Here is a 17268-nt window from a genome sequence, read left to right on the forward strand (position 1 = left end):
TTTCCCATGAAATTTCTGAAGTGTGCCCTTTCTGTAAGAATCGTGAAACGCTGTATCATGCATATGTTCGGTGCACAAGACTCGTTCCCTTGTTTAAGTTTTTACATGATAACATTTTGAAACTGAGTTTTTTCTTTTCCTCTGTGAAATTTATTTGTGGTTACCCTATGTCCTCTGTACGTAAACCTGAAACTGCTTTGGCTAACTTTTTGGTTGCTCAGGCGAAAATGTCAATTTATAAAACAAGGAAAAAAAGATGCTGGAAAGTGGTGATCTTTCTGTTTGTAATATATTACTGACTTTTAGAACTTTAATTGTTTCTCGAATCCAGCTGGAGTACCTTGACTGTAGCAAGTAAGGGAAAGAGCAATACTTTATTGACAAGTGGTGTGTGAAAAATCTTCTTTGTTGTGCAAGAAATTGAACACTTGATTTTTCTTTTTGATGTATTCATGAATTGTTACCTCCACCACCGAAGGTGAAGGAGGTTATGTTTTCATCCCTCTCTGTCTGTTTGTTTGTGTGTTACAAAAAAAACTTTTTTGCCAAGTATGTTGGTCTGCAATGTCTGTCTGTCTGTTTGTCACACGATTTTTGGCTCCAGTTTTCAAGGTTGTTCTTGAGGAGGTTGTTCTACACGGCATCTCAGACTGTACAAAGATGGAATGTACAGTCTCTGTCGTTGAAACGCCACATGTACTCCACGATAGTGGGTAATGAAGTAAATCTCACAACTCCCGTGGCATTAGCATCTGATACACAGATGCGTCAAACCACCGCAGACATTCACAGAACGGCACAAGCAGCATCTACTGCCCCAGCACCTGCCTTCCCTCTAGAAAGTGGAATTGACCCAGGTCAATTAAACTACGACTCCGATGGAGCCTCATCACTCACTTCTGGCATCAGCATTGAGGCCTAGAATGAGTCCCTATTGCCCCATGAGGTGGAGGGTAAGCCGACCATAACACCTGCAGGAATCCTAAAAATCCTCAGACACTTTTCGAAAGAAGTGAGTAAAAGTGAAAGATTTCTTTACAGATCTAAAAATCTTCATAACCTCTGTGAAACACATCGTCGTAAAGTCCAGCGAACTCGGAGTTGGGGAACGAGAAATGCACCGCCTTAAAAAGCACATTCTTCAAGCGAAGGAAGAGCTTCAAGTTGATCAATCTTTTGCTGTATAACCCTCTTCCTTTTTTTCCCCCTCACATCGTGATCTTTTCTATAGCTTCCCTGAATATCAACGGGGGGTGGTCCCCATTGTGTAAGACCCAAGTCAAACTCTTTGCTGAGCAAAAGTAGATTGACAGCTTGTTCTTACAGGAAACGAGATGTACGTCCTTCTTGCGAAAGATTGATGAACGGCCAATGGTTAATTTTTTTTAGCAGTTTGGCTTGCCTGAGAGCCGATATAGCTCTCTTTTAGCGATCTTATTTTCTTCCAAATGACATCGTTTTTGAAGACATAATTAAGGGACACCTAATTTCTGTCTTTCACCGACAACAGTTACAAGCACACTTTTTTTCAATATTTACTCATCCAGTGACAGCACTGACAGGGTCACCTTCTTCACACAGTTGGAAACATCACTCACTCACGTAGATTTTAATAGTCTTGTTTGTTTGTGTGGGGACTTCAAATTGTACTCTGAACTATGCCATGGACCGGAATGCTGAAGAACCTCACCCAGCTGGGACTGTCCCGCTGGCAAGAATTTTAACCAAATTTTCTTTCGTTGATATGTGGAGACTTCACAACCCCCTTGTACGATAAAATACATGGTGTCGCTGTCTCAACGGTCGACTTTCCTTTGAATAGGCTAGATCGTGTTTATGTAAATAGTATCTAACATTGTGGGGAATATACAAATTTTACCGGTTGGTTTTTCCGATCATCACATGGTCACCTTTTCTCTTCTTTCTCCTATACGGAATTTTGGCACTGCACATTGCATTTTTAATGTGGGCCTTCTCGAGGATCAAGGTCTAGAGGATTCTAAAAGCTTTCCTTGAAGCTTTTCGGGTGTTCTGGGACATGCTACTTTTGCGGAAGCCTTCTTTCTCTTCCCTCAACCAATGGTGAGATAATACAAAGGCACAAATCGCAATATTTTGTCAGCAGTATAGATCTTTCTGTACAATGGAGATGAACTCTTTGGTGCAATGCAAGCCTTGCCGAACGGCAGAACCTTTGGCCTAGACGGACTCCCTGTAGAGTTCAACAAAGTTTTCTGGAACCTCTTTGGAATGGAACTTTTTGAAATATTTTCTGACAGTTTACAATCCAGCCAACTGCCACTCAGCTGCCAGAGGGCAGTATTTGCCCGAATACCAAAGAATGGAGACCTGCAGCAGGTGGAAAACTGGTGTCCAATCTCCTTGCTATGCACGGACTAAAAAATATTTTCCAAGGCTCTTTGCCAATCGCCTTGGAAACGTCGTCGGAGAAGTCGCACATCCGCATCAATCCTATCACATCCCAGAAGAATAATACAAGACAATATTTTCATAGTGTGTGACATCATAGACATTTGCAACATTGAACAGAGGAATGCTGGATTGTTGTTTTTCGATCAAGAAAAAGCTTTCGACATCAACGACCACCGGTACCTTTTCTCTGTGTTACGGGGTTTTGGGTTTGGACACTTGTTTATTTCTTATGTTCGCTTATTGTACACAAACACTTATAGTCCTATTAAAATCAACAATATACTATGCCAGGCCTTTCGCAGTGAGCATTCGGCAAGGGTGTCCTATATCCAGTTCCTTGTACTCCCTTTCCATTGAACCTTCGCTCATTTCTTTGTGAGCACAGCTTCATGGTTTCCTTCCTCATCCCGATCCTGTAAAAGCTACTGCTTATGCAGATGATCTGTGTGCAGTTGTTCGTTTGGACAATGATGTCTCTACCTTAGTGCAGTTAACTAAAAAAAAATGTCTGGCAAGTTCCACCAAAATCAATTTGGGGGAAAAAGCAAGGCCCATTACTTGGGTCCACAAAATGTTTCGCCTTCAACTCTGCCAAGAGACCTCAACTGGGCTTTTGACAGCATTTTCTATTTTGGTGTTTTTCTTGGTACTCAGAATTATACATTATAAAACTGGGATTCATAGGTATTCAAAATCGAGCAGCGACTCTCTAATTGGAAGAGCCTGCTCAGGAAACTTCCATATTGCGGTAGAAGGATTGTGATTAACAATTTGGTCACATCAATGCTATGGCATAGGTGTCCATGGTGCTACAACCCCCTTCCGGTATTCTAAAAAAAGATTCAAAGCATTTTTGTTAATTTTTTGTTACTGGCCTGGTGTTCTCAGCTTGTGAACTGCTGAAGGTGGACTGGGACTGGTTGACGTCTCCTGTAAAGTGATGGCCTTCCATCTCCTTTCCCTTCGGAAACTACTATACGCTGAAACCACGTGAAAGGCCTTTGCCAATGTTCTGCTCAAGCAGGTCAGAAAACTTGGTTTCAGCCAAGAACTGTTTCTCCTGAAGCTGGAGAGAGTGGATTCAATGCCGGTCCCAATTTTTTCAACAGAAGTATGCTCAAAGCTCGGCAGGCGGTCACCGTTCGTTGTGATGCCAGTGTTTGTTCCATCCCCTGGTATTTAAAAGAACCAATCTCTTTAAATCCCATCTTTGAAGGGGTTTGTAGCGACCGTTCCTTTATGCAGCCATTTATTGATGCCGGGCTCACGAAAGTCAAACATTTTAGAGAACATTCTTCGCACGTAACTACCGGTGTTCGGTCCATCCGATACATAGAGAAGATATTCTCTGCCATTTCTTAGTGTCTTTAAAAAATCTGGCTTGAAATGGGATCCACAGACAGAGGCCACTTTACCTTCACCTCAGCCTTCTCCTCTTTTCCCCCAACTTCCTTGTTTGTTTTCATGGCTTTACTTCTTTTATGAAAATAGAAAAACCTTTCATGTATTTATTGCGAATCAAGACACTCATTTCTCTTGAACCTGTGGAGCCACAAGCTCACTGGAGAGGGTTGCTCCGAAGCTAAACCTCATACAGAAATCCAGTGGTTTTCCATGTACAAGACACCCATCGCTAAACGTACCAGAGATTTACAGTGGCGGATGGCACATCACATTTTACCCCCGAATGTGTCCAAATACCCTCAAAAAGTGCTCTTTTTGTGATGCCCAAGAAACCCTTTTTCATGCCTTTGTTGGGTGCCCAAGATTGACACCACTTTGCACGTGCCACGTGCTTTTATATTTGGTCTTAGTATTAAACCTAGATGAAAGGATGAATGTTGTTTTACCAACTTTTTAATCACTGAGGCAAAAATGGTTATACGTGTATATTTAAACAGGAAGAGAAAAAATCTGAAGAGTCTGCTTCCAGTGGATGATGCTGTGTTTTTTTGTTTTAGGTCCTTGGTGTCGTCCTGAGTGTACGTGGAATTCTCCTGTGATGACTATGGGCATTTCCACAAACGAGAGTGTGCACAGTGCTTCTTGTGCAGTTTAACTGACGGAGTCCTCACAATAAACTTATAAGTTCCGTAATGCTTTCTTATTGGTCTTATGTGAACCGTTTCAAAAATGTGTATTTTCATGACTTTATAAATATCAATTTCATGACCTGTACAATGTACATATCTTTTTACCCATTTGCATTTGTGGATTTCATGGCCTGTACATATCTTTTTACCTGTCTACCTTTATGGAAAAAAAATTCCTTAATTAAAAAGGAATTGTTGACATCTCTCTTTAGCATGCGCGCGCACACACACACACACACACACACACACACACACACACACACACACACACACACACACACACACACACACACACACACACACACACACACACACACACACACACACACACACACACACACACACACACACACACGTCTCTCTCTCTCTCTCTGGACCTGTCTGGGCGGTGCTTGTTCATCTCCGGACGTGTCTGGGTGGCTTTTATGTCCGTACGGGAGTTTGTTTCCAGACGGATTGGCTCCAGATGCGTTGGGACGGTGCTTGTCTCTGGACGGTGTTTATCACCGGACGTGTCCTGGCGGTGTTTGTCTCCAGACGGTATTTATTGTATGACTGTAGAAAATGGATTTCAGACATTATTTTGTTTCCATCTTCACTCATTCTATGCAGAATCATTTTGATGAAACAGTATGAAACGAAATTAATGCTTTACCCCATGTCTGCCTTCCATTCCTCTTACCTCAAGCTGGCTTCCCTTCCCACCCCTCCTCCCCATCACTCTCCCCCGCCCCTCTCACCCCTCCATCTCCCTTTCAGTATTCCCATCAGCGAAGCGATGGGTGGTATTTGTTAGTACATAACATACAAAGGATCCAGAGTCTCTGTGGGACTTCACCGAGTGCAAGGAGTGGTCACATCCTCCTGCACGAGCTTAAACAAGGAAATGAGGAGGCCATTTGACCCGAGGAGGCTATCATTGCCGTGTTGCATTCCCGAGTTAATTTTTGTTTCCACAGCTTTAAACAATGATCTTCTTGATGTTTTACTCCCCTTAAGAACCCCATTTTGATTGGTTGACCCAGCTTTTGTGTGTGTGTGTGTGTATATTTTTGTTTATTAAGGAAGAAAAAGAAAAAGGTGCTTCCAACCAAAAGTAAACTCGATCGACTCCGCTGATTTGAGCAATAAGCAAGAGCAAACCCGGTCTCAGACGATGTTTCACCCGCTTCACAGCTGGCTTCCTCAGGCCAACAGACCTACCGGGTCTGCTCTTGTTTATTGCTCAAATCAGCAGAGTAGATAGATTTTACTTTTGGTTGGAAGCGCCTTCATGATGAAGCTCGCTGGCATGCACACAGCCACACATGGTTTGGCGTTTCAAGACGAGTCGGCATCACACTGAGAATGACGACACGGCAAACCGTGCTGCTCTGTGTGGGCCGCAAGCCTTCGGACAGTGTCGCCAGATCTGAAAAGTGGAAATATCGTGTTGGAAGCTCAAAATCATCATACGTTGTCAAATCTTTGCAGAATGATCATAACATTTTACTCACCAATTATATTAAACCTCCGTCATACCTCAATGACGATGAGTCAACGACAAATCGTGCGTGCCTGTGTACGTGCCGGCAAAGACAAGTTTCATGGATGGAAGAACATTTCTGCATTCTGTGCCCCGTGCCCTTGGCGGGTTGTACCTGTACCTGTCGTACTGTACGTAATGTAAATTTTGACTGATTAGACGGCATTGTAGTAGGACATTACACCACCATGGCCATTGCTCATACTGCATGAACATTCTTTATTATTGTCCATGTAAAACGTGGACATTTTTCTTCCACTGGCAATTCAATTCAATTGACTGGGTGGATAAGGAAAACTGGCGACGGAAAAGCCAAAGCACGTGACTTGAATGACGTAACTTCGGAATGACGTAACTTCGGTGTGTAAAGTGCACTCTGTATTATGTTCTGCATTTGCGTGGATCAGACATACTGTCCTTCAAAAATCTTCATCATGAGTTGCAAGTGTGATAGTGGTGATAAAGGCCCAGTCACACTTTGACGTTTTAGCCAGCGATGGCAACGTATTAAAATGTATGTAAAACGCTGGCTTACGTTGAACTTTTGATGTTTTTTTTTAAAGATTCGGACGTATTCATAGCGACTTGGTCTTATGTATAACGCATTGGTAATGGACACAGAACGTTTCGTTGTGTTATAGATAACTTATACCAACGAATGCTGAACCTGTTGTCGGCCTACACAACCGATGCCCAACGATCGTCTAACTTAGGCATAGCGCGTTGCACGCATCGCCGACGATGTCGTGACGTAGCCTATTAAAAGGCTGACGCACAACGATTCGAATCATAACTGCCGTAGAAATGGAAGTGTCAACATCGCGGTCACACCTTGGCGATCTTGCCAGCGTATGCCGACCTAAGAAAAATGTGTCTAAAACGTTGGGGCACGTCAAATACGGTATGAGTAAGTTTGGTATACGTGAGTAGAACGCTAAAGTACGCTCTCATACGTCGTAGTAAGTAGAGTACGTCAAGAAATTTTAAACATGTTCAAAATTTTACGACGTACTCGGCGTATGGCACACGCTCCGCATGCGATGGGGATAAGTTTTACACACGATATGTGGACGCTTACACACGTCCACAAAGGCTACTTATAAGCTACTCATCAGTCGAAACACGTCGCGGTAATGTCTTTTTTTACGCGAAACTTATTTCTAACTTATGTTTGACGTGCTTTGAACCAATTCTTTACGTAGTCCCAACACACATCGACGTATGTAGACGTATTCCAATGACGTCTTCCGGTCGACAAAAAAACAAATTAACGTGTTTCTAGGTTACAACTGCCATATAAAGACGTGTTCCCAGCGGTTTTGGGAATTGGTATATAAAAATGGTGCTCATAAAAGGGGAACCCAACAGTGTTTTCGAGTCCTTTTTGAGTCGATGTCCATGTCAGCAGTAACAGTATCAGTATCAGTATTAATATTAGTATTAGTAGTAGTTTGTTCGTGTTGGCAGTAGTAGGTGAGTGTGAGGGGGAGGGTGTGGGTTATGATGGATCGTCCTTGCGTCCGCGTGTCCACGGGTAGGAGACATCTTTTCACCATTGTTCGAAGTTCTTCGCGGCTAATTTTTTGTGCGGCTTTTTCAACAATGAGCTATAGCTTGTTTTTACGATTTAGGTCTTTTCATAACGGGTTGGACAAATGCACAATGAACTAATAAGGAGCATACAGCGCTTTGATTACTTATAGATACGATTATCCAAAGAATAATTATCGTGAATCCGGCGTTCACAAACTATGCCCAACGATAGCCTAACTTATCCATATCGTGCGGCAGTTTATCTTTGCCGGTGACGTAGGGTTTGCTATTCATAGGCTGCCACTCAACGATTTAAATGGCTGCATCTCCACTATTGAAAGTAGACGCTTGCGCTCAACAATTGGATTTTTTTTACACTCAACGACTTTTAAACGGTACCACTCAGCTATTTTCATTGTTTACAATGAACGATTTAAATTGCTGTCACTCGCCTTTGTTTTTTGACGCTGGCGCTCGGAAATTTTAATCATTTCTATTGAACGTGCTAAATCGCTCAAACTCCACTATTGAAAGTCGACGCTTGCGCTCAAGAATTGGATTTTTTTACACTCAATGACTTTTAAACGGTACCACTCAACTATTTTCATTGTTTACAATGAACGATTTAAATGCCTGTCACTCGCCTTTGTTTTTTGACGCTGGGGTTTTGAAATTTGAAGCGTTTCTTCTGAACGTGTTAAAACGCTCAAGCTCGACTATTTTAAATAGACGCTGCCGATGGACAATTGGAATCATAGCCAAGCTAGACATCGAAGTGTGAACATCCTCGTCATGCCGAAGAAAAGTTTGAAGAATGCTGCAAATAAGTGTCCTGGCCGTGGCCGTGGACGCTGACGCAAGGACGATCCATTATACCGACGTCTTTCAGCCTATGAGTAACTTAAAAGTAACGTCTGTCATTGTGTGGCAACGATCGCGCAATGTGCCAACAACACGTTAATCATAGGTTAGAAATAAGTTTCGGGTACGCTAAACATTACCTCGGAGTGTCTCAACTTATGATTAACTTACACGTAGCATGTGTTGACGTCTGTCAACGATCGCAGACCGTGCATACAACTTGTGGCCAGCGTAGCGGAACGTGTGAGTCATACGCTGGCATACGTCGTGAAATTTCAAGCATAAAAAAATTTGAGGACAACCGAAAAGTACAACGTTTAAAGCCAGCGTACAACGACGTATGGCAGTGTTTTTCAGCGTGCTCTCAATGTTATCAAAACTTACCCATAACGTATTCAACGTGTGCCAGCGTTTTAGAAAAAAAAAATTCAAAAATCGGCATACGTTGGCTAAAACGTCAAGGTGTGACCGGGCCTTAAGAGAGACCCTGTGTCTAAGAGAGTGTGGAAAACTGTAAATCTGGAGGTGAAATTGGATGTTATATGTGCAATATATGCCAGGTGTTGGCTTAATGGTTAGGGTGGTGGGCTTGGGATCCTATGGTCCTGAGTTCAAATCCTGCTCAGCTGTTGAATTAATACCAGGTGGGGTTGACTCAGCTGGAATTGATTGAGCCATTCGAGTATCATGCGTCGGAGTGGTGACCCCTCCAGGATAGTGCCGAATAGCAAAGGAGACTGCTTCGGCAGCAACAATGCTCTGCACAGAGTATGGGCCCGATGGATGGATGGACACAGAATAGTAAGTGGTGATCATGCTGGCGATGTTGGTCAGCATTGAGGTTTGCCTCCAACAACTGTATGTCCAATTTATAAAAATGCAGAACAAATTTGTGAAAGTGCTAAGCGTGCTCCGCCATTAACATCCAAGTTAATTATGAAACGAAGGAGCTCTTGCATGGAAAAGATGGAACGTATGCTGGACATGTGTTAGGACATCAATAGAACGAGGACACCTGTGAATCAAGCCGTCACACAGCAGAAAGCTAAAAGTCTGTATGATGGCTTAAAAAAGGAGAGTAAGAGTTCCGTTTCCGCTGCCATGGCTAGAGTGACCTTGACTGCAAGCCGTGGCTGGTTTGATAGGTTTATGTGTGTGTACGGACAGGATGGCCTAGAGGTACACACCGTTAAGCCGGGTGTCCCATCTGCTAGCATTAGTTGATGGATGTTAAAGATCCTAATGGTGTCTTTCACGAGGACGAGGCAGGTCATCCCCAGCACCCTTAACACAATACAAATCTCTGCCAGGACTAGGAGTAGTAAGCCGTCCATCCTTCTTAATCTGATCATTACTCACTCTCACTCTCTCCCCCCTTTCTCTTCCACCACCGCCGCATATTTTCCACAGTATTTTACTGCATTGTACTTCAACAAAATTATTTAAATTCAATTTTTTACTGTCAAAGCATGTGTTACATTGAGTGTTTAAATTTAAACTCTGTTTAAATAACTCTCTGTTTAAGCCAAAAAGGTAATATTACAGGTAAAAATTACGACGTCCCCCTCCCCACACAGCCTTACTTCATTACTGTATTCTGTTGTAAAAAAAATGATTCGATTCAAGTCACAGCTTTCAAGAACACATCCAAGACGTAAATCGAGGTATACCTGCAAGTATATATATATATATATATATATATATATATATATATATATATATATATATATATATATATATATATACTTATACACGACATGGGCAAAAGTATGTGGACACCTGCTTGTCCAACATCTCATTCCAAAATCATGGGTATTAATATGGAGTTGGTCCCCACTTTGCTGCTATAACAGCCTCCACTCTTCTGGGAAGGCTTTCCACAAGATGTTGGAACATTGCTGCGGGGATTTGCTTCCATTCAGCCGCAAGAGCATTCGTGAGGTCGGGCACAGATGTTGGGTGATTATGTCTGGCTGGCAGTCAGCGTTCCAATTCATCCCAATGGTGTTCGATGGGGTTGAGGTCAGGGCTCTGTGCAGGCCAGTCAAGTTCTTCCACACCGATCTCGACAAACCATTTCTCTATGGACCTCACTTTGTGCACGGGGGCACTGTCATGCTGAAACAGGAAAGGGCCTTCCCCAAACTGTTTCCACAAAGTTGGAAGCACAGAATCGTCTACAATGTCATTGTATGTGGTAGTATTAAGATTTCCCTTCACTGTAACGAAGGGGCCAAGCTCGAACCATGAAGAACAGCCTCAGAACATTATTCCTCCTCCACCAAACTTTACAGTTGGCACATTGCATTCGGGCAGGTAGCGTTCTTCTGGCATCCGCCAATCGCAGATTCGTCCGTCAGACTGCCTGATGGTGAAGCGTGATTCATCACTCCAGAGAACTGCTCCAGAGTCCAATTGCGGTGAGCTTTACACAACTCCAGCCGACGCTTGGCATTGCGCATGGTGATCTTAGGCTTGTATGCGGCTGCTCGGCCATGGAAACCCATTTCTGAAGCTCTCGATGAACAGTGCTTGTGTTGATGTTGCTTCCAGAGGTAATATGGAACTCGGATGTGAGGGTTGCATCCGACGACAGATGATTTTTCCGTGCTACGTGCTTCAGCACTCGGCGTGTGGCCTACAAATTCGTGGCTGAGCTGTTCTTGCTCATAGACATTTCCACTTCACAAAAACAGCACTTACAGTTGACCAGGGCAGCTGTGGAAGGCAGAAATTTGATGAACTGACTTGGTGGAAAGGTGGCATCCAATGATGGTGCCACGTTGAAAGCCACTGAGCTCTTCAACTATGGTCCATTCCACTGTCAATGTTTGTGTATTGATATTTCATGGCTGTGTGCTTGATTTTATACACCTGTCAGCAATGGATGTGTCTGAAATATCCGACTACAACAATTAGAAGGGGTGTCCACATACTTTTGGTCATGTGGTGTGTTTGTGCAGACATCCAAATGTGTTGTTTTCTCAAAATCATTGATCAACAGGATTAAATTTTGTATAACATGTGCAGAACGTGTTCGTCTTGGAAAAACAGCCTATGATGAAATGTGGTTGATCCCACGTCTGATATAATGTTTTTCCTTTCTCCGTTGTGGAAAGTCATTGCTGGCAGCAAAATACAACATGCATCATCACAGCAGTGGCATGACGAGTTAGCTGTTCGGACAAGCATGCCATCTACATGAACATAGCTCGTGACAGTATTCCTTTCATTACTTCACAAGAAATGCCATTCTCTAATTAACAATGTACTGTGTCACAGTCCACAGACAGAAGAATCACAATAAAGCAATAATGTGTTATTCTACTTTAAGCCAATGGATAAAATGTCCTTTCTGGCAAACCCCCCCCCCCCACCAAAAATGTCTTCATATATCACTGTGGATTGGATAATCTTGCCGCCTTATGCAGCAGCCACTTGGTTGGCCTGCCAGGACATCACAACTGATGGTATATTCACTCCACATATACTGTGGTTGTGCCCAAACCATGTTCATATGCATTGCAGTGGATGATTAAAATAAAACGGACAAGGTGAGAGGGTGGAAGCAAAGCCGAACAGTCTGGAAAGCGCAAGGAGTGGGATGCACTCATTGTCAAGCTACTGCCCATCACAAGCAAAATCCAGCTGGGTCTTCCAAGTTACCACAAGGGCCTTTCTCACAGTCCCACATCCAATCAACCATCCTCCCCTCCCACTATAAAATAGAGCCGGGGTGATCACTCACTGTTTTTTTAAAATTAATTTATTTTTGCTATATGGCCTGGGTAAGTGCTCCGACGAAACGGCCTCGGTTTGATCAAAATGTGATTGCATTGGAAGAAGCTTCCAGAATGATACCAAAAGATCAGGAATAGTGATCTTGCTTTGCCGGTTAAGGAATCGTTGAGTGGATACCATGCTTGTGAGTGACTATACACATCACTGGAGGGTTAAACCCACTCGGGTGGACAACATGAAATCAAAAGGCTACTTATGACACGGTGCCAAGGAGCTCGCATCATAGAGCTCATCGTCTATTGGAGGGGACAAAGATAGCCGTCTCATTGGCTTTCACTTGTGGGCATTCAGGTTACCGAGATAGCTGTCAACGCAGGGATTTTGTTAAAGTCACAAACCGAACCTCCAGTGAAGGGAAGGTTGTTCATCGACGTCACATGTGCCTCACAGCCGTTCATGAACACACAAAGGCAAGATATAGATGCCTCCACAGACGTGACTGGGAAATTAAGTGGCGTGTGTGTTTGTTTGTTTTTTCTTCTCATTGGTCCCATTTATTTTTAACTTGAGCAAAAAAATACATACAGCTAATACACACGGTTGGGTTTTGCCTTTTGGACAAAGACATGTTGTTTGTTTTAGGTACAAGCAAATAATCCAGTGGGCTCCTTGTATTTAAGACGCCACACTCGTATCCCAAAGGTCGAGGGTTGAAATCCCGTAAAAAGCAGGATTAAAGATTTAGATTGCAAGCTTCTGAAAATTGAGCGAACCTCCAAAAGAATTAGCACGTTTAAAACCCCCAGCCGGTTAATTAATGACCAATCAGGGAGGAGGTAATCTGCCTACCCCACCCGATGTCGCCCTAAACGTGATTTCCAGTCCAATATTTGTGGGTCGATCCTTTGCACACCACCAAGCAACTTAGGGCAGCCACTAAAATGCTAACTAGATCAAGTAAATAAGAATTAGTTGCATCATCAGTGATTATAAAGTCTCTCAGACCTGGTTTCAAGTGCAATGTATATTTCTCTCCAAGCACCTATTGCACGGATTTACATGAGCACACAATCCCTTTCACCCCCCACCCTCGCCCCAACGCCTCATTCCATTCCGCTCGCTTTTCACAACCCAAATACCGCTGTATCTAAACTACGCAGTAGCTTCAACTAATTGTCAGAGAATGAACGAGAGTGGAGCACACCATTTTCAGTGAAGACCAAGGTGACATGTAATACTGCTTCACCCTCCGACAATCTTCACAATGTGCCCAACGTTATGTCAGTGCCGATGCTCCACCTTTCATGGTGTCAGACAGCACCTGGTGTTGGGCTGATGGCAGCATCCCATGGGCGAGTGGTTGTGAATGCATAAATTACATATCAAGTGAGATGAGATAAAATTAATTTTGTTTCCTAATTATTGTTGCAATATCATTTTTTTTTTTTTAAACCCATTTTCTCGCTATTTTGATGTTTGAGCTTCCACACGTCTAAGCTCAGTCGAATGATGAACCGCTCAAAGTGAACGACAATAAAGCGAATCAACTCCACCGTGAATCCACAATCGAACGTCGTCTTGCATGGCACATGTAATTTACCTCCTCAAAGTCATTCTTTCACTTCATCGTATAAAACAAACATTTGAAATGCAGATAAAGAGGTTAATAGCAAACCTGGGAATAGCGAGTCGGTCAAGCTTTCGCAGAAAAGCATTCCGGTAGGTTAAGCTCCAACAAAAAAAAACAAACTTATTGAAATTAAATAGTTTCAAAAGACACACAATGAATCTCAGTAAGATCAAATTTACAAAGAAGAAGAAGAAGAAGAAGAAGAAATGGAACCCACTCACCCTGATCTTCACCACCCTCGTTCTTGGCACAGAGGTCTTTTTCAGCAACATTCTCTGCAAGGAACAACAATGAAACAAATTAATTACAAAAGACATAGAAACACTTTTACGGTGCACAGGGAGTTTTACACACCAAAGGTTCTTTCATTTGATTTTCAATGCTCGGTACCAACGTTGGGGCTTCGTGTTTATATGGAGAAGTAATAGGTGTTGGTTATACACCTGCTGTTTAGTTTTGGATGCTGATCAAACAGCAACGATGAATGGTAACAAAAACAAATAAAGAATAAAATCGTGCATCATTGCTGCGACTGCAGGGCCGTACGGAGGTCGTCAGGCAGAAATGGAGTCATTCAGCAAGATAGGAATCATTTGTTGATAAAGATCAGGCATGAACAACACACAACGTAAAGGTTCGTTCCTTCGCACACAAAAAAAAAATAAAAAGAACAGTGGACTTATCATCCGATTCGTATCAAAATACATCTCAGTGAAAATGCACTTTATAAGCTAGAACAGACAACAACATGATCAAACCTGGAACCTCAAATGAAAGGAAGAACAAGTCGAAGAGGTGGGAGAAAGGAGGGAAAAAGAAAAGCCTAATAATAAGTGAATGGCAAGCAGTGAATAAGTTGGATTAATTCCTTCATTTGACTGTTCAGGGGTGTTTGGCATACTCGCACCGCTTGATAAGTGTGGGTTGGCGAGATTGAGTGGCCACGGGGAATCGAACCAACATCGGCCACTTGTGAAAGAAACGAGTCTTTAACCATCATGAACAAACAGAAATAAACATAAATAGAGATAAATAGATAACGAAATAGATAAAGAAATAAACATAAAATAAAGAAATAAACTCTCAGCACAAAATAAAGAAAACAGATTTCTTATTTCAATGAAAAATGCAAGTTAGGTGCTTTGCAATGGATGAACAAACTTGTATCATATGATCAAATGAAAGGAATGACTGAATCGAAATGCAAGATATTATATGTGGGAATGAACACCATTGATGTGTCCATGGTACCTGTTGTACCTCAGGTTAGTCTGTTCAGTGTTCTCAACAGGCCCAATGGCTCTGCCTGATGTTCAGAACTCCAGGTACGATTTTTTTCCCCACACCGTTTGCGAAAGTCTTTCTACTTCACAATAAAGTACAACAATGTCGACTAATGTCGTTGTTCTACATGCGATTTACGTTTCGGTTTGGAGCGACCATCTCTGGCCAGACAAGTCCCCAGGTGGATGAGGATAGCGGAATGGCCTGTTGATTACAGGTTAGTTGCGGATATTGAAAAAGCAGTTCAGGACCAAGTGGCGCCTACAAACACACATATATATATATATATACATATATATATATATATATATATATATATATATATATATATATATATATATATATATATATATATATATATATATATACATATATATATACATTTGATAGTTGCTTTCTCAAGTACCTGAAGTAGAATACAGGAAGAAAAGTTGCAAGATCTCAGTTCTTTGGGTGAACGATGAAAGTTTTCAAACGCTTTTGTTGCGCAGAAGCACATCCCTTTCTCTATGGTACTTTTCCAAGTATTTTTTTTTGTTTCTTTTAGAAGCTTTGTGGCCCATTTTAGTTTAAACCCCCTCCTCCTCACCCCCTCCCTTGGGTGCATACAACTAGCTATTGCAAAGTCGGAAGCAAAAGGGACATGATCTCTCATCCGTCCCAGAGCTGGACGGAGGAGTCTTCTGCCCCGGAGCGTGATGTAGCTTTTCTATACCCTTTAAATAAAGGATGTGATCGACGGATGTATGAGGGAAGCACGGTGTGTGCTACTACAGAGAGGAGAATGCTAAAAGGCAGTCATAAATTGTGGTTGAATCAATTAAGAACTATTTATCCATGACAACCTCGAGGTCAGACAACACGCAGAGTTGCTCATTGCTACCGTTGCTGTGCACGGTGATCTGACTTCAACTTTACGATTTCATTGCCTGTCAGAAACAACATAATGTCATTTTTGTGACCACATTCCTCCCTTGTATATGCTAATGTAGTCATGAAAATTCATTCCTTAATAAAGTCTTTATTAGTATTGTGGGTTCAAAAGAGTGGAAACATTAGGGTGGAAATAAGTGCATTATTGATATATATATTTATCGATACAATATATATTTCTACAGCAATTTATTCACTACAATTCTGAAGCTACGAGTTGAGGTATTCTTCAAAAGGTCATTGTGCAAACATCATGCTACTACGATGAACGATAGAACATTTCACCATTTGAAGAAAACAACAACCACCATTGAAAAGCAAATGAGATTACCCTGATGTATCACTTCACTTTGTCTTAAGGCCCGGTCACACCTTGACGTTTCAGCCAACGTATGCCGATTTTTGAATTTTTTTTCTAAAACGCTGGCACACGTTGAATACGTTATGGGTAAGTTTTCATAACATTGAGAGCACGCTGAAAAACACTGCCATACGTCGTTGTACGTTGGCTTTAAACGTTGTACTTTTCGGTTGTCCTCAAATTTTTTCATGCTTGAAATTTCACGACGTATGCCGGCGTATGACTCACACGTTCCGCTACGCTGGCCACAAGTTGTATGCACGGTCTGCGATCGTTGACAGACGTCAACACATGCTACTTGTAAGTTAATCATAAGTTGAGACACGCCGAGGTAATGTTTAGCGTACCCGAAACTTATTTCTAACCTATGATTAACGTGTAGTTGGCACGTTACGCGATCGTTGCCACACATCGACAGACGTTACTTTTAAGTTACTCATAGGCTGAAAGACATCGGTATAATGGATCGTCCTTGCGTCAGCATCCACGGCCACGGCCAGGACACTTATTTGCAGCATTCTTCAAACTTTTCTTCGGCATGACGAGGATGTTCACACTTCGATGTCTAGCTTGGCTATGATTCCAATTGTCCATCGGCAGCGTCTATTTAAAATAGTCGAGTTTGAGCGTTTTAACACGTTCAGAAGAAACGCTTTAAATTTCCAAACCCCAGCGTCAAAAAACAAAGGCGAGTGACAGCAATTTAAATCGTTCATTGTAAACAATGAAAATAGCAGAGTGGCACCGTTTAAAAGTCGTTGAGTGTAAAAAAATCCAATTGTTGAGCGCAAGCGTCTACTTTCAATAGTGGAGATGCAGCCATTTAAATCGTAGAGTGGCAGCCTATGAACCTACCCGTGGACACACGGACGCA

At 42.3% G+C, this 17268-nt stretch overlaps 1 protein-coding gene across 7 annotated transcripts in view; it reads right to left on the bottom strand.

The window, feature by feature from the left end:
• Positions 1-17268, bottom strand: part of LOC147022576 (uncharacterized) — a 157321-nt gene that overhangs the window by 35622 nt on the left and 104431 nt on the right. For 3 of the 7 annotated variants that reach the window (XM_085887294.1, XM_085887290.1, XM_085887295.1), the window contains exon 5: positions 14038-14091. In XM_085887294.1, the coding sequence (XP_085743420.1) occupies positions 14038-14091 (54 nt within the window). Of the gene's footprint in view, positions 1-855; positions 5082-14037; positions 14092-17268 lie in introns of those variants that run through there. The other 4 variants (XM_085887293.1, XM_085887291.1, XM_085887292.1 and 1 more) reach the window with 3 other exon arrangements.

The sequence above is a fragment of the Eptatretus burgeri genome, chromosome 7, assembly GCF_056783735.1.
Source record: "Eptatretus burgeri isolate ZD-2024b chromosome 7, Ebu_testis_v1, whole genome shotgun sequence".
Lineage (NCBI taxonomy): Eukaryota > Metazoa > Chordata > Myxini > Myxiniformes > Myxinidae > Eptatretus > Eptatretus burgeri.